The sequence below is a fragment of the Pholis gunnellus genome (assembly GCF_910591455.1).
Source record: "Pholis gunnellus genome assembly, chromosome: 10".
Lineage (NCBI taxonomy): Eukaryota > Metazoa > Chordata > Actinopteri > Perciformes > Pholidae > Pholis > Pholis gunnellus.
Genome location: NC_136537.1, coordinates 9111349 through 9129805, shown reverse-complemented (window position 1 = coordinate 9129805; position 18457 = coordinate 9111349). Strand labels below are relative to the sequence as shown.

The 18457-nt window shown below is 41.1% G+C and overlaps 1 protein-coding gene across 1 annotated transcript; it reads left to right on the top strand.

Annotated features, from left to right (window-relative positions):
* Positions 1-13941: 13941 nt before the first annotated feature.
* Positions 13942-17223, top strand: mchr2b (melanin concentrating hormone receptor 2b; the record flags this gene model as incomplete). Its single annotated transcript, XM_079167841.1, has 2 exons — positions 13942-14345; positions 16584-17223. The coding sequence occupies 2 exons, from the start codon at positions 13942-13944 to the stop codon at positions 17221-17223; spliced, it is 1044 nt and encodes a 347-aa protein (XP_079023967.1).
* Between the last annotated feature and the right edge of the window lie 1234 nt (positions 17224-18457).

Sequence of the window (18457 nt, the reverse complement as noted above, 5' to 3'; positions counted from 1 at the left end):
AATAGATTGCATTTTGTAATTATTTCACAAACTAATATAGTGGGCTGTATTTTAATGATCAGACCGTTAAATTCGGCTCCTTTAATATGTGTTTGCTTGATTTAGTCAACGTGCTCAAACAAGGGCAGCGTCCTTCCCTCCCTTTATCGGTCATCCCTTTAGTTGGCAGAAACACATGAATATCGTCCTCTCTCAAATTGTTATATAAAAACCAAGCAAAGAAAATATGAATAATTATGTATCATATGGTAAACATACCAAATGGACTGAAAAAATAATAATGCCAGGAATGCACTGTAGGGTCGAGATAATCATCTAATTCAGCATTTCTCCACAGCTGCCTACATGTATGAAGGCCTCTATACAGTCATATAAAGCTGGAGGGTCTGCTCGCTCAAACCAGGTCAGCAGTGAACTGCACGCCCGTATTCTGTTATTCCCATCACTTTAGTTGGCAGAAACACATGAATATAGACCTCTCTCAAATCTTGCATCGTGATCATATCAGCTGCGACGCCAAATCGGGCCAAGGGACTTCCCCCCCCCCCCCCTTACTTCTGGCCGCCTTGCTCGGACCACGCCCTTCTTCAAACTCCGGTCTCATCGACACGCCTGTAAAGTTTCGTGACTACATTTGCACAAGTTGTGACCCTATCGCGTTGACAAAATCTGACAGACAAAATAATAATAATAATAAGCAGCAAAGTACTCAATAACCGCCTCTGTGGTAGTTCTCACTGCAGTCTCCACGACCAAATATTGCCATGATGACTCACACACACACGCTCACAAAGTGAAAACAATACCAGTGTTGCTGTCCCGGCTGGTAATATTGACAGGAATGCACACTATAGATAAATACCGACTTCAGCATATCTCCACACAGCTGCTTACATTCTGAATGGAGACTTTCCCTTTCAGTCGATTCTCTCTCTTTACACTCATATGAAGATGGAGGGTGTGTGTTCCCACCACAGTCCCTGATCAACACAAAGCCAAAGAAATTGGAACCCAATTGGTTTTCAGATGCTTTTGCCAAAAAAGAAAAGTGCACTGATTTGGTTTTCTTTTCTTCTTTGATACTTTGCAAGGAGCTGGGCCAGCTGAGTGCCTGCTCTGAATGTTCAAGGCTCCTCCAAGTCGTCTGAGGGCACAACAACTCCTTTAAGTGAACATTTATTTCTCTGTGTCAAGAGCAACATTTTAAAAATCAATCCTATAAGTGAGAGTGAGCGAAAAGTCCTTTTTAATGGCAGACATTTTGACTTGTCATAGCAGGAAAAGCACAGGTGAAACAAATTTTCATAAAGTGTCGTTAGCCATGCCAGTGAGCCCGTGCGCACAATACCAGGACCCTAAAAATATAGCACAGCGGCATGGAATGCACTCGTTTTTAAATAATTTACACTTGTGCTTTTCCTGCAATGATTAGCGAAAATGTCTGCTGTGAGAAGAGAAGCTAAAATTGGAATAATGTGTAAACGCCGAGCAAAGGGGAGGCATGACTGACTTAAAGCATGGAGGACTTTAGCAAAGTCATTAGACTGTCTACTTTACTTTACCTTTCTGCTGCTTCGCCCCCCGCAATGTGCAGGCTGGTATACAATATATATATATAATACAATTTAGTTTGACGTCTGTACACGGACAGTCGTTTTCCTCTGTTGTCCTCCTCAGTGTTCCGCTAGCAGCAGTATGGATTCTCTTCAGCACTTCCACACTTTGAAATCCGATCTGGTTGGAATCGCATTTCAAACCTTGATAGGATTTGCAAAGAAAATGTATTTCATGTGTTGTTTTTTTGCTGTCCAGACTTTCTAAAATCAATCTCAAATTCAAGCTGACAGTCTTTCAAATTATGAAATTGATAATGCCATAATTCCATTCAGCTGCTTCAGTTCCAGCGTCCTGACTCTGGTTAGTGTTCTGTGCTAGTCCTGCTTGACCCTACAGGCCCTTTTCACAGCGGACATTTTTAATCACCGTAATGGAAAACCACAAGTGTAACCATAACGTTAACAATGGCTCTATTCATGTGTCTCAGTAAGTCGTGACAGTGACGGTGAGCTAGCACGCACAATACCAAGACCCTGAAACCGAGGCAGCTAAATGGAATTCAGCCGTCGCCATTGTATTATTTACACCTATGCTTCTCCTGGGTCTTCATCACTGGATAGGCTCGGAATTAGGCAAAAGAAGTTCTGTGCTGCATCTCTATAAATCCTCTTGTTTCGTCAATTGTTCAGAGGGCGAATGCTTCCCGGCATCGCCATTGTAGCTATGTAGTTACTGACGCATACGCCGTCACCACAGCAACCCATGCAGTCTGAACGTAGCCAAAATGTCTTTATGTGAAAAAGGGCCTCTTGTGGGGGGTCTCCTGCCACTCCACACCTGCCCACCAGCTGTCACTAACGAGTTTCCCCGCCTCTGCTCATCATCTGACCCAGCTGTTCCTCGTCAGCAATCAGTTCCAGTTGTTATAGAGGGCAGCACTCTGCTTGCATATGCCGCAGTGTTTCCTTGTTACCTGCCATTCCTCCTTTAAGATGTTTTTATCACACTTGTTCAGCCTTTTAAATCGACTTTTTGGTATCGCAATTGTGATCCAGGGTTAAACTGAGCTTTCATCAGCATGGGCCATTAGTCATTGATCATTACCACATTATTGTAAAGAACCTAGTGCATTTTCCACATTAGACGTTAAAGACAGTGCTGTTCTTCGAGCAGAAACAAAGAGCTTTAAAGATTTGTATCAATGTGAAATAATGGAACAAATGAAAGCTGGACGGAAAAATCACTGATGATCAACTCTTTCTCTCCTTTTTGATCTTCAAACGGAATAAAGGCAGAGTGCCACCAGGGAGAGAAAGGAGGATGAGAGACATGCAGCACTGGGGTTTATGAAGTTATCATATAGAACACTAGCATTAACAGTATCACTGCTGTGAGATACAGGTAGTACACAACACAAACCACAAACCTTTGATGAGAATATCTGTCTTTATATGTGTACCAAGCTGTCTAAGCCAAACGTCAGCTGGGATCAGCTCAAGGCCCTGTGCGATCCAAAAAGGATAAGCAGATACAGCTAATGGATGGAATGATATATTGAAATAGAAAACAACATTTGTTACCTGCTAGTGCTTTGTAGTCTATCATAGTCCTTTTGGCCACAAAGTGTTTGCAATATTTTCTGGTTAGCAATCATCCTAATAACAGTCTAATCTGTTTACAGTACTGTACAAAAAGCATCACAAATAATTAAATTAAATTAAATTAAATTAAATTAAATTATTAAATTAAACGCACATTTTTGAAAATACTGCACAAAGCACATCTAAATGAAATCAATTTGTCAGGCTTTTACAGTGAGACTCACTGGTTGGTACTTTTACGATTTTAAAACAAACCAAAGAACATCAATCAATCTGATATGTCACTGATACGAGTCCAAAACAGCTCAGGCAGCGGAGGTTTGTTGGCGATTTGGCTTCAGACATTTTTATATACGTATATATCGTTCCTGCAAAAATATTGCAAAATAAAAGGCTGAGCTTTTTGAGTTTGTGTTGTCATAAAGACAAAGGCTGACTGTTGACACAAGGAAGAACACAAATGTCATGTTTTTCTTTCCATATGCAGTAGAATGAAATCCATTTGACTTAAAGTGTTATTGTGGCAAACAAAACACCCACTATTGACGTGTTCATCGACAAACATGTGTCATGTAGAATATGCGTCAAAAAGGCATTTTCTCTCACGCCACACATTACATTCTCTGTGTGTCACCAGCGTTTGTATTATTTCTGAAGGATATCTAAGAATGTGAAATGTGTTCATGTTTTCACGACTAGAAAGCAGCATTAAGAGACTAAGTAAACACAATTGTGTCTCGTCTCACAGGGAGCATTCCGTCTCCCTTAACTAATGTGGTAAAAAGCACGAGACGCATCAAACGAGATCAGCATCAATCTGCTGTCACATCTGCGCACTTTCAGAGCAAGCAGAGGCACCATCGTCGGCAGGCAATAGCCAGGCTTCAACCAAAACTATACATTTTGTGAAGCAGTTAAGGCAGACACCAGTTGGCTGCAATCTTTTGTTTTTTAAAATTTGACATTATCCCATCATGTGTAAGGAATCAGAGAATTACTATTAATAACAATATTCTTTTTGCCCTTCTAAGAACATGCAGTACTCTGGTCTAAATCAACAGGCTATTTACATGAAAGAAGCACAGATAAACTGTGGGTAATTCCCCACTTTTTTCAGAGCCCGGAAGAGAGCACAATGTTGTTATGATGGTTAATTCTCAGAAAATAAGTGTCTCGTGAAGTGAGGTATTTGTAACATTGGACCAAATATGCGATAACTTTACAAAGGACTGGATTCACCACATTGTGTGAATTCACCCTGCTCGATCCCCCGGAGGGGCTGCAGAAGGAGATCATATGATTGTCCACAAGATCTGCGTAATCCAGCAGTGAGGGGAGAAACAAAACAAGACCGGCAGGACGAGCGCCATGGTCAGACTTGTTTTTTGATTCAAACAAACAAAGTAATCTAACTTGAGCTGAGCGTAAATTGCGTAACTCACTATAATCTGATACTACACATGACTGGATGTAGATAGTTCATATCGACAGAACTGCCCCGCTGGGAGTGAATCGTAATTTGATTGACCGTCAAATCAGAGGAAACCGCACATTATAACGGCAACTTGCATGAGAGGGCACACACAGGGGATGTTATGTTATGACAGAAGAAAACAACCTCAAGGCCATGGTGTTGTTTCGGGCTAATGTACACTCAGAGTTCTGTCACAGTCAGTTCATTTTATCCTTCGTTATTTTATTCACGTTTTCATATATATGCCTGTACAAAACATGTGACGAGGCAAACATTCTCTGGTTATTTACAAGAGAAACTTGGCCGTCATAGCCAGAGGAGGTATGCAAATGAGGCTGCACTTCAATGGGAATCCCCCCCCCAGAAACACTGTAGGACTTTATCATGACACTGAACTCCCCTCAGCTCGTCTCGACCTTTCCCCATTGTGTTAGTCACATGTCTGATGCATCCGAACAATGGGTGCATCACAAGTCTCTCGTTTGATATTTCCTCGCTCCTCGACTCTCTCGCTTGAACGGGAGGTCGTTCTGGTCCGCCATCTTGAAGGCCATCTCAAATCTCTCGTTTCTGGTCTGAGGAGAGAGGAGCGAGGAGCAATCTCCGAGGAGCTGCAGCTGATCGGACTGATTTGATTCATCTCAGTGTCACGAAAGTTTCATACCGGAGTGAAGACAGATGACAGATTAAACTCAAGTGTATCACTCCCAAGTTGAGTGACGCTTTCATTTCAGTCACGTGAGGCTGATCATTCCTGTGCGTCGGGTTTGATATGAGTTACATCACTTGAATTTTCCTCGACACATTTAGCCTAATAAATCACTTCCTGTGTTCAAAAGAAACCATTGTCATATTCTGGGTTGGGGAATAATAGATTTCACAATCAGACGTCACTGAATACAGACAAAATAGAAATGGCTCCTGTCTCTTTAAGCAGGATAAAGGCAGGTAAGCAGATAGCGGGCTACAGAGAGGAAAGTGATAACTGTGCGCCTTTTATTAATATTAGTACAATGCACGTGTGTGCAGAAGTCTCTACGGCTGTTAAGGCCTACTGCCGCAATCATCAGAAAAATACGTCGTTTCACACGACTCTTCAGAGGAAAGGATTTGTCTCATTTCTGTAAAAGCATACTGCGTTCCGGATCGCATACCTTTTATATTTACTCTTAGTACATACTGCAGCTTGCCCTTGCAAAGTACGGACATACGGTCATAACATTGCACACTGAACTTTGTCATTTGCCATAAAGGGCCCGTCAAAGTGACAATTCAATAAAATAGAGTATAAACTCTTACAAACGTTTGTGAATTTACATGTAAGACTGGGAAATGTGTATGCTAACTATTAGCATTAGCGATTCACAGGCTACTGGAAAGGTACTATTCTTTACTGCTAAAATCGCAAAAGCTCGGATTCAACCAGTTGAAGGCAATTGCTATGCACATTCATAACCACAATATGCAGAATGCATGCAGCATTTTGATTAGGACCGGAATCCACCAATGACATCATTAAATGCCCATGTAGGCCTACATTGTTTTTCAGATGAAAAAGAAATGCTGTGCGGGTTTAGTTCCTCTTTAACATTGACCAGAGCATGCAATTAGCATTAGCAACGACCCAGAGGATCTAAAGATTTTGATCTTATCTTGACAAAAAAAAATCATATGACATCTAAGGCATGTGATACTATCAACAGGGAACCAGACAGGGCCGGCTACTGTTAGTAGCCAACAACTGTGTGCAGTTACTTCATGTTTTCTCTCTGGATTTGTGCTCAGCTTTGACATCAACAGGCGCTTTTAGTCAGGCTCTGTTGAATGTGCAGCGTCAACCAATGTATATGAAATTGCACAAATGACCGTGCCTGCGCAATAAATTAAAACATGTCTGGTCTGAAGTTTGCGGAAAATCGGATGAATAATCATTAAATTACCTTAAAGTCCCTTTCTATAATGCATACAGACACTGTGGCAACTGGCATTTCAGTTCACATTTTCCTAATTCAGTTACAGGCATTCCAGCGCATCTGTTCAATGAAAGATGGTCTGAGAAAAGTTAGTTAGATGATCTGCTACGTCCACGTTTTACCACTCATTAGCAGACGGCATTTATCACTCACTGTTTTCAGCCCCCATGTCTATAGACTTTATTTATGGACATGGAGGACAGGATGTTCTCAGGTCTGTGTTTCTTAATGAGATAGGAAATAATTTGTCACAAGTCACTGATCAGTATTAAGAGACTATTAAAGGTAACTGTTTGGATGTGGAGTTTATTAATTCATCCTTATGAAATGTGGAGTGGGACATCAATGCACAACATATGTGTGTGCACGTATCTATAGCATGTTCTCTCTCTAAGAAAGAAAGAAACGAGGAAATCAGTGCAAACTCCTTAATCCTGCGAAATAACATCATGTCACAAGCAATTATGTGTACTCTTCACTACAATGAGGGCTTAACAGGTCTGAAGGGAGAGACGCAAGAAAAGGAGGATGTTCAGATGCCACATGCAGTGTCTTCACAGCATGATATGCATTTTGACATTTTGAAACAGTATTTTTCTACTTTTTTGACATTTACGCCTCATTGAATCAACGCTGGATTACTCACTAGGCAAAGCAGGTTGTGCCTTTTTCTGTCTCAGGGGGAAATTGGATTTAATAATTTAAAGGATTAGTTTGACATTTTGGGAAATAAACATTCTCAATCTCTGGCTGAGAGTTAGATGTCAAGATCGATACCACTCTTGCGTCGTTAAATATATAGCTGGAGCCAGCAGATGGTTAGCTTAGTTTAGCATAAACACTGGAAACATGTGGAACTAGCTATCCTGTTTCTTTCCAAAGGCAGCTAAATCTGTCTACCAACAACTCTGCAGCTCACAAATTTAAATATTAATCCTCATTTATTTAATCCATGCAAAAACCAAAGTATAAAAACAGTAGTTTACTTGGGGTTATGTGGCATACAATTTCTTAGCAGGGAGCAGTTGGCAACCAGTGATGAATCCATGAAGTTACTGGTAAGAAATACACCAGCACACCACTGAGTATAACCCTGGTAACAACCTTTCCATCTATTAATCTGCTAGATCGTAAATATTTACCAAAGAGCCAAACTATTTATTTGAATAAATGAAAGTTTTTGGGAATATATGCAAAATTTAAACTCAATGGAAATGAAAGGATCCAAATCAAGGGACAATATCAAAGCAATGATGCCATTATTACCAAGCGACAACTTCCAGCGCTGACCAATGAAGCAAATCTGGATGTGCCAAAACATGCAGTTCATCAAAAGGTCACTTGAGGCTGATTACAAAAGCAAGTCAATCCCCATAGACCGCCATGTGTTTACAGCCTGGTACAAAAAAAACTGTTCTATTGCTAATTTCCCAAATCATGACAACTGTACAGGGGTGTGAACTTCACCCGTATTAATTATGAGTTTTGAGTGACAAGCAGGTGCCGTCACAGCCGCTACTGCTAGGCGTCACTTCGGCTAATTTCAAGTGACTGAACTTGACCTCTCGGCTCTGTTGGTGCCTTTTGGTTTCATGCAGTGTTGGACAAAATATGGCTTGCTGTGTGATTAATTATGCCGGGCATCCTGCTGGCCATTGTGCGGCATTTGGATGACGTCCATGCCCGCATAACTTTCCAACGAGAAATCAGGAACTGTAATGTCCTTGAAATTCTAGTATTATTTTAGTTACAGCACTAATTAGCAGGTATCGGTGTCTGTGCTCACCAAACCTGGTTTGTTAGCTCATTATTCTAAAAAGACACACAGGAGTCGGCTAGCGGGACCTGCCTCCACTGAAGCTTGCTCCTCCCCAGCTTCACCCTCTCGTCCAAATATTGTCACTGCTGGCTCCAGAAAAAACAAGATGGTGACAGCCAGGGTTACCCACTTTGAGCTTCACTTTAGCTCTTCAGAAACCTAAGGCTGATGGCCAAGCCACCAGGAAGAGAACCCAATTGTATTGAGAAAGTCCGGTACTCGGTGGCAATTTTTGTTTTAGGTAAATGAACTCCCTAGGGAGGCGGGGATGGATGGAGGGATTGATGGATGAATAAGATGACCTGAAGATTCAGGTATTTTCATCTGAATTTTATATTCGGAAATCAAACCTTTTTGGCTTCATGCGCCCCTGAGCAACTTTTTATAAGAATGATGGTGATGAGGCACGGATTTGCACATTATAAGATCCCTTAACATTTTGTACTAAATTTAACCAAGATGTGATGAAAAGTTGTCCCCAAACTTGAAGAATACCTGATATGTGATGTACTTTAAAGTGGACTCTGAAAGTTGTTTGTCCGGGAATAAATCTAGTTCCAGACTAAACTGGACTAATTCAAACTGACTCAGATAGATTTACACTATAGACTGTACAGTACTGTAGAGTAAATTAAACCAAAGAAACAGGATTAACTTCAGAATAATACCGTTTGTCACAGGGATGGCACATGGATCTGTGAACAAGCCAGATAACTTGTTACCGGCAGGAAGAAAAAAGAATAAATCCAGTATTCCCTCATGCTGATCACTAGAATGGTGATGTGTTTTTGACTGTTCTTTCTGTTTCTGCTCCCGTTGTCGTGTCCGTTTGTACTCCTCTGATGCCGCCATACTGTGGGCTTTATGTGATCTGCTCCCGCTTTTATGAGCCGCCTCAAGCTAGTGCACATTATCGCATTATCGCATTAACAAGGACTACTATATTGTTGTTACAACCAAGTCGTCACCACTGTCAAGAAGTAGCTAACCCGTATTTAAGATGTCTTTTGAAAAGTCATGTTTTAAAGCTAGAGTAAACTATTCTCAATTAATACCCACTTGGGTTTAATTTATACCCAGAATTGGCCATAAAAGTCTGTACATACACTTTAACAAGCCGTCATGTTTATTGCTCACTTGATGCTGGTTGGGGTTTTATTGACCGCTTGTGCTCTTTTTCAGCAATGTCCTGCTTCACATTCACACAGGTGTACACCTGCACACTCAGGAGCTGACCAGGGCGAGCTCCGTTCTCCACTGTCGGCCACTGAGCAGATGGGGGTACGACCTTACTAACCCAGTCCTGCACCAGCACTCGCAGTGGCAGCTGTTAAAGGAAAGCAAAGACCTCTGGAGATTTGTTGCAGCCACAAGCCCAAATCTTCAAGCTTTGGGTAACCAGAGCACACTGCTGTTCATACTAATGCCAACAATGCCGTCTTGCGAAGACTTCAACTTTGTCTTAGCACAAAACCAAACAATGTCATTTATGGTTATTTCACATAACGCTTTATCTACATCCTTTAGCTGTGAATACCCAAAATACGTATGTGTCAGGATCGGAAGTACAAGCAGCAGAGGAATGATCTTACAGGCAGGTGTTAGTAGGTTGGCAGGTACAGGTTTCGCTTGACAGCGACATTCAGGTCCATGAGCAGAGTCGGAGTCGGGTTCAGGTTGTTAAACATCCTGAGCACAACGCACACGGCAACTAGGTTGAACTGGCAAAAGAAAACAACGGAACCAGGCTGGTATTTGTTTTGAGTGACTGAGGACGAGAGTGAAAACAGGTGAGCAGGTGAATTAGGAGGTCTGGTGAAAAAAGAACGAGGGCATCTGCTGGACAGGTGTGGCAATACACAGTTTTGAAGAAGTGGGAAAAGTGTCTGACAAGCGACACAGAGAGGCAGAGTGTGATATATGATGTATTCTCTGAAGAACAGCAAAATGTGAAAGTAAAAACACACCAATATATACAGTATATATATATATACATACAAAATGATTATGTTAGTAGAAATAATAGGGGTCAAAGGGAACATTTTAAGCTAGTTATTAAAAGCGCAGAGAAAGAGTTTTGTGTCTTTAGCTGAATCTTGATCATCCTGCTGCAATTAAGCCATGTTTACTAGACAGCTGGCTGTTGAAGACGTAAGCTTTTAATATGTGTGAATCTGACGGTATCAGAAGGTCTAATCAGAAGTTAACGGAATCAAACATTTCATGACTTTGGCAGCACTCTGAGTCACTTTTGTGGAGGAGTGTTGCATCATTATTCCTCCAGCATCATTGCTATGCTTCACGGAGAAATTAGCATGAACCGTTCCCTGGATGAACACTCCACTTGCTGGGCTGTCCCTCATCCGGAATTTTAAAACTGACAAAACATGGCTGCTTTGGAAGGATATTCAACCTTCCTCCTTAATCAATTCATCAAACAGTCAGTTTCTCACCATCCTAAGCTCACAATAGTTTGATGATGGCACCTGCAGCAACTGAATAATCTGATTATTTGTGTTGAGAAATGTTAACAGAATTTATGTGACGTGTATTTGCATCACAGTGATAACAATATTGAGTCTACAGTCATGCTAATGGCTCTGTGAGGCTGCATTTATCAGTGTTGACATGTATAGCAGGTGTAATGTACGATGCTCACCACTTTAGTTTAGCGTCTAAGTATGCTAACATGAACAAATCAGCACTAAACACAAAGTCAAATGGAGGCTGATATGAATGGCTTTAGTTTTGGAGGGATTTGTTCACAAACCGAAATATTGGACAAAATAGCAAGTCATTCTGGGGGGGTTTGAATGTTTTTACCAAATATTAAGGCAATCCATCAATAAGCTCTTGAGACATTTCACTTCAAGCTATAAATCTGAAGCTCACGGTGGCGCTAGTGGAAAAAAGTCAGCGGATCACCAATTGTAATTAAAATACACAGTCTTGGAACATGTCTGCCCAAAATCTCAAACCCATTCATCCAGTGGATGTTGGAGTATTTCACAGAATGTGTAAAAACTCTGACCTGGTGCTACGTGAGGATTTATCCTGAGGGGCTGTGCAAAGCTGTTGAGAATACCATGCAGCACTTAAAATAAATAAGCCTACATACAACAAATGGATTAGCCCTTGGTGTTAAGCTTTTTCTCAAGAATACTTTAGCAAAGCAGATGTCCTCCATCATGGGGACAAGAAGCAGGTCCTCCAGTTGAAAGATTGCTTCCTCTCTTGTCCTTGACTCCACCGTATCTGAAAAGTCGAAAAACAGCTTAGCTGTTTAAGTCTTGCTGACGTTTTGCCACCTTTCTTGACTTTCGATACAATCTCCATTGACACACTTGACGACTCTTGGGTCTATCTCTGGCAAAGTGGAATTTATACTCACAGATCTAAATTGAAGAGATCAAAATGATAGAATATGAATTAATGAAGTGAATTATATTCAGGGGGTATTTTTCTTTCGCTGTCAGTAACTGACAGCTGAGTTCATAAAGTGCATGGAAGCAGGTCTGCTATTGTTCTATTCTAAATGATCTGTGTGGAAATAATTATAATATAGCGCACTTTGAACTACAGCTTGGAGAGAAGAAAAGCATCATAGGAATGAAACAACGTAGGCACCTGAAGCCAGCAGAGGAAATCTCACATGTACCTGTGGTCAGATCCCAGCAGAGCCCTCACAGTTGAGCTGGATCCAACTGTGGCTCAGTCAGTGTCCTTTAAAGTTGACTCCCGATGATGTCAGAACAAAGCTCTGAAGAAAATCACATGGTGTTACACAGCAGCCTGTAGTGTAGGTGAAGGGCGTCACCAAATGGCGGACATAGTGACGATTTTATCTGAACCAGCGATTTAGTTCTGATTTCATTGAATCAGGCGTTCACCATCTGAAGGGATGTGCATGTGAATCTGCGTTTGTAGAACAGCCAATAGGAACAGCCCTCTCTCTGAAATGACCCGTGATTGGCCAAAGTCTGATGTTCTGAAGCCCTAAAACAGAGCCCAGAAGAGGTGCAGAGGTTTTTCTCTCAGACCACTTGAATTACAATATGCTGAAGGGTATTAATGGAATTGTTGCCCAAATAATGCCAAAAATATACTGCCTCCCCCATCTTTAATACGGCAATAACTTCACACAATTGGGCCAATCAAATCTATTGTGTACCGTGCGTAGACATGTTTACTAAAGAGAACAACAGCGTAAGAGAGATGTGAGAGAGATGACAGCATGATGTGACAGCATGGAGCATGAAACAACCGACTCTGCTACTGCATAGCTGTCTGAGACAGTTCTCCTACCAAAGTCACACTGCACACCTGGTTGGATAGACTTATGCTATGAATGAATGCTTTTTATTCATGGGGAAGATAACTAGGTAATTTGTTTTCCATACAAGTTCAATGTGTCTGCATGTTAATATCCAACTTTGTAAATTGACAATAAATATTATTGAAATGATATGAAAATGCGTGTTGTTGACACAGGGGTAGGCAGGACACAATTCAGACATTATGAGGTTCGGAATCTGACCTTTGCTGGGAGAAATTGTTTTGACTGGACTTCTCTTTGAATTTGAAATGAATACCGCTGCTTTAGGCTATATAGATCATAAAACACGTAATTGCTAGTGATAGCCTTAATCAGTTCAATTTCATATGGCTTCAACTAATCAGAATTTGGGGGGAAACAAAAGGGGAAAGTTTAAAAGCTGTACATAAATGTGTGGTTGAGTTGAAATGCAAAAGGAACACACATCTCTTTTTGTGCTGTAGCAGTTGGACCATGTGTCTTAATTGTAGGTATTTAAACACTTAAATACCTACACTTAGGACACTTAAACGTGTCCCTTTATCTTTCTCCTCTAACCCTTAATATACAACAGATTCTTCCATTTTTGTATCTTAAAGTTTAAACATGAACGCCTTTGTAACCTAAGCCTATTTACCACACTGCAGAAATAACACTTTTACTTTACATTTATGAAAGTATACAAAAAGCCCAAATGTGTCCAGAGAGTAAACGTATTGGGGATGGAGAAACTGCATCAAAATGCATCACTTAAAGAGTTTACGCTCCTCCTTTAATTTGCACGTGTTGTCAAGGCTAAAGCCAAGATGTCTGGGGTTTAAAGTGCCTTCTTTTCATTTGCTTGTTTTGACATCACAACAGCGATTTATATATGATGGGAGGGAACTAGTGTCCCCCGAGGCGCACTCTGTGTTTGGTAAAGCGCACATCGGATGCGCGCGGTAAATGGTCTGCCACCAGAGATAAACATGTTCCAGGGAGCATCGTTGCTCATGCAATCAGCCTTGATTAGATTTGACGTTTTCCTGTTTTAAATCCTATCATCTTTGTTGGGGAAATCCACGGACGAAGGAGAGGACACGTACTCTTGGAGAGTGCGAGAGTTTGCTGCCCAAGTTTGGAGACCGCACGCCAGCTGGAGAGCGCCCAGTGCGCGCGTTACTTTACAACGACACTGAGGCGATTATTGAGAGAACCTGAAGATGAATGACACGGACACTTTTTGCCAGAAAAACCACACAGAAAACTTGACTGACTTGTCATGTCTGAATTCACGTCCCCCGTCGTACAGCTACATCGACATCACCACTTTCATGCACATATTCCCTTCGATTTATGGCATCCTGTGTTCAGTGGGAGTTTTAGCCAACGGACTGGTCATCTACGCGGTGAAATCATGCAAGAAGAAAATGGTATCAGACATCTACGTGCTGAACTTGGCGATAGCCGACATGCTGTTCTTGCTAGTGATGCCCTTCAACATTCACCAGCTGGTCAGAGACAGACAGTGGGTTTTCGGAAACTTTATGTGCAAAGCGGTGGTGGTGGTGGACGTCAGCAACCAGTTCACCACAGTGGGAATTGTTACTGTGTTGTGCATTGATCGGTAAGTGTTTAATGCAGCCATATCGCAGATTTGATGCCAATTTCTCGTCAATGTTTGATTATAATTATATAAGTGTTGGAAAAAAAGTAAGAGCTATTCTCTAAAGCGTCACAGCACGTTGACAACAAAATACAGCATTTCTATACATGCTATACATACTAAAAGTTTGAATAACCCTCATATTAATACAATTTTCTCTGAGAATAAAGATGAAAGTATTCACCTCTTTAGCAAGTGTAGTTACAGGTGCGATGTTTTAGAAAGAGCCAATCACTTCACAGTCCATCTGAAAATATACCATTAGGGAAGGGTAATCCGTGCAACAGCTCATGATGACACAATGTCCCCTGCTTAAATGATGTATGATGTCATGTTTATGATCTGAACACACTGAGGACATTTAATGAGCCTGTGGGACAAGTGTTAAACTGATAAACATCTCCATTTTATGGTAATCACCGGAGCAGGAGTTGCTCTCAGAGCAATCACGTCACACACTTTCAGCAATAATATACATAATGCATTTCTGAAGGCCCACTAAACCAGCTAATTGTCTTCTGTTAGGCAGCACCACCAGCACTGGAAATTGGCCTCATAACATTTAGTCGTTTTGTCACATTATCAATAGTGTTTTGTACCTAGCCTTGACAACACAATGATTCAACGCTCCTTTCAAATTACTTTAATTATATATGTTTTTAAGTTGCTGCTGCAAACACTAAATGAAAGTGATCAAATGAAAACTAAACTTCAAGAACTTCAAGATAAGCTAATGTAATTGTTAGTGAAAAGAAAATCAACCTTATGATAACCTCTAACAAACAAACACAAATTAAAAGCTATCTTGTGTGCCACCTCAATAGAAAGAATACAAAAAGCAGCATGATTATAGTGTTTAAAACCTCACACACGGCTGATTGTGATTAGAGTTTTCTATTTGACGGCTCCAATGATACCCCTCAGCCCCATGTCCCACACAATCAAAATAACATTTCTTGAGTTTTCTCAGTTTAGGAGCAAAGTCTATTCACAGTGAAAAACGTAACTTCTAATTTTAGTTTATATCTGTTCAATTTCATTTCACTGCAGTTATGTGGATATCAACATGTTCTTCTTTCCAAATCACGGCAGCTATGTAAAGTACAAGTGTAAATATTTGTTGAGGATATGGTGCAATAAATGCAAGAGGTATTAAAATATTAGAACGAGATACTTTTACTGCGGAGGCTGTCAAAATACAGATGTTTCCCCTGAGTCCGTTTGCTCTGATGCTATTTCTTCTTACACTGCAGCGAGACGACTACAGAGCATCGAACAAAGGAACTGGCGTGCTTGACTCAAATGTCTTTAGAGTTTAATGGGCGCCGACCCGAGAATCACACAGTAGCAAATGTGTTAGCCACACAAATAAGTATGTCATGCTTTTAATAATGAACAGCTGCAGAAGGAAACAAATGTGTTTCTGCTTCAGGCGTTCTTCAACATTTCTCAGCATTAAACATAGTGTGATGAGTTCTAGCAGTCCCAAGTGTACGTTTTTGATCATATGAATCTCCTCCTTGGCTGAACTGAGGCAATACATCAGCAGGCCAGACACATGGGTATTGATCTGCACTTACTGATTCAACCATCACACTAAAAGTATATTCAACAGAGGACGCCAGCTTCTGTTGCTGACCACAATACCAAACAATTGATGAATAGTTTAAGATAGAGGATGTCTTGGAGAAAATCGCAAAAAAAATAGTTTACCCGGCTGCTATATCTAACCAGTCCGGTTCGGGCAAGAGCACAGAGTCACATGTAACGTCTAGAGTGCAACTGGAAACACGTTATTCGTTCCACTTAAATGGCACTTAATGTAAATGACGATAAAGTGCTCATTAATTTCCTGCCAATGTCCTAAAGATTGTCAATTTTGTCTAGCTCGAATGCAAAAATCCAAATTGAAATGTGTTCATTTTCTACTGCTGTTACCTTGTCAAAATTATACTAATGTGTCACTGCATTCATCGCTCTACTGAGCACGTAATATATTGAGAGCATATCTGTGACATGGTACTTGATTTCATCATTCCCCCGTGCTTGACTTGAGTCCCTGAGCTTGTCATGGATGAGAATGACCTCTCGAAGCAAAACTAAAGTACTTGAAATACATTTCAGCAAAGCTGCTTTTGTCATTTGTGTTTTCCGACTGCAGTCCAACTCTTAAAAAAAAAAGTGACCTCTTCTTCCCAGGTACATAGCTGTTGTTCACCCCAACTCAGAGAAGAGGACCATCCAGTGGACCATCATCATCAACATGCTGGTGTGGCTGGGCAGCTTCCTCCTCACAGTCCCCGTCATGCTGTACGCCAAGGTTGTGCGCAGACAGCAATTGGAGGTGTGCATGATGAACCTGGACGGGCCTGAGGACATGTACTGGTACACACTCTACCAGTCTATCCTGGGCTTCATCATCCCCCTCATCATCATCAGCACCTTCTACTCACTCACCCTCTACCACGTCTTCAGCTCCATCCGCCGCGTCAAACGCAAGCAGTCCGTTTGGGCTAAAAGAGCCACCAAGATGGTCCTCATGGTTATCGCCCTGTTCCTGATCTGCTGGTCGCCCTACCACGTCATCCAGGTGGTCAACCTGACCAACAACACCCCGACAATTGCATTCGTCTATGCCTACAACGTCAGTATCTGCCTCAGCTACTCCCACAGCTGCATCAACCCGCTCATGTTGCTCATTTTTGCCCAGAGTTACCGCGAGCGTCTTTGCTCCAGGAACAGACTGCAAAGCTCCCAGCACTCGTCCAAGGCCACGGTGGTCAAAGCGGATGGTTCCAGTGTGACCAATGATCCCAACTACCGCTGTACTGTCATCTAATCGAAGACATGTCTCTTTTTTTTTGTTGTGTAAATGTTTTTGCTGCTCGCAAGGAAGTAGTTTGATGAATGGCGTTGCCCCTGAAGTCATATTCTGCAACTTTTTCACATAAATAAATTGGAAATTGATACCATACAAAAAAAACTGGCTATGAAGCTTGTGCAGAAATGTCAACCATGAGTAAGAAAAGTACAGGTAATGTCAAAGGTTTTCAACATATGCAGTGTAACACTCACTCACTCACTCACTCACTGTCACATATAGTCATTCCTATTAAAGCTGACCTATATCGCTCTTTACTTATCCTTGCAGGATGAACCTCCACTTACACATGCACATGCACTCACATGTGTAAAACTACCCTCATGATAATAATAATAATTACATATTATTCATTGTTATTTATGGTGATTTTATTATTATTACCGTATTATATGTGTTTATCTACCTAGTGCTTTCCACTCCTTTGTTGTTACAATAACTGTTGTTGTTGTTATTATTTATTTATTTATTTGTATTAGTTTTTATCTTAATTTTTTCTCCTCCTACAACAAGGCAAACCTGAGGTATCACACACATACATAATCATTTCCCAGACGGACCTGGTACCCGGTCCATCCCTGTGCCGTTATTACGATAAAAGATGGTCTATTTATACAAAATATGCGTGTTATGCTGTTTTGAAAACAAGGAGTCTTCAGCTTTCAGAATCGTTGTCCAAACTATGTTTTATTAGGACGTATTTTAACAATAGGGTCGCACAAATTCAACCGTTGTAAATATACAAGCAAGTGGCGTTCAGAAGATCTGGGATAATTGTTTTTGGTAGTCTACAATAACATTCGTGGCATCCCTGAAAACATCGATACACAATGCAGCGCCTGTCAGCGGCAAACAAAGCAGTCAAATTTGACGATTTACCGTCATACTGACATAAATCTATGCTCTTGTCAAAGTATTTTACCAAGGGTTCAGTTACTTACATGTCTACAGGCAATGATAGAAATCCTGAGAGTCACAGAGATCTGCTGCACGTCTTGCTCTTAGTAGCAGTAGCAGTAGCAGTAGTAGTAGTAGTCGTAGTAGTAGTAGTAGTAGTAGTAGTAGTAGCAGTATTAGTAGTAGTAGTAGCAGTAGCAGTAGCAGTAGCAGTAGCAGTAGCAGTAGCAGTAGTAGTAGTAGCAGTAGTAGTAGTAGTAGTAGTAGTAGTAGTAGCAGTAGCAGTAGCAGTAGC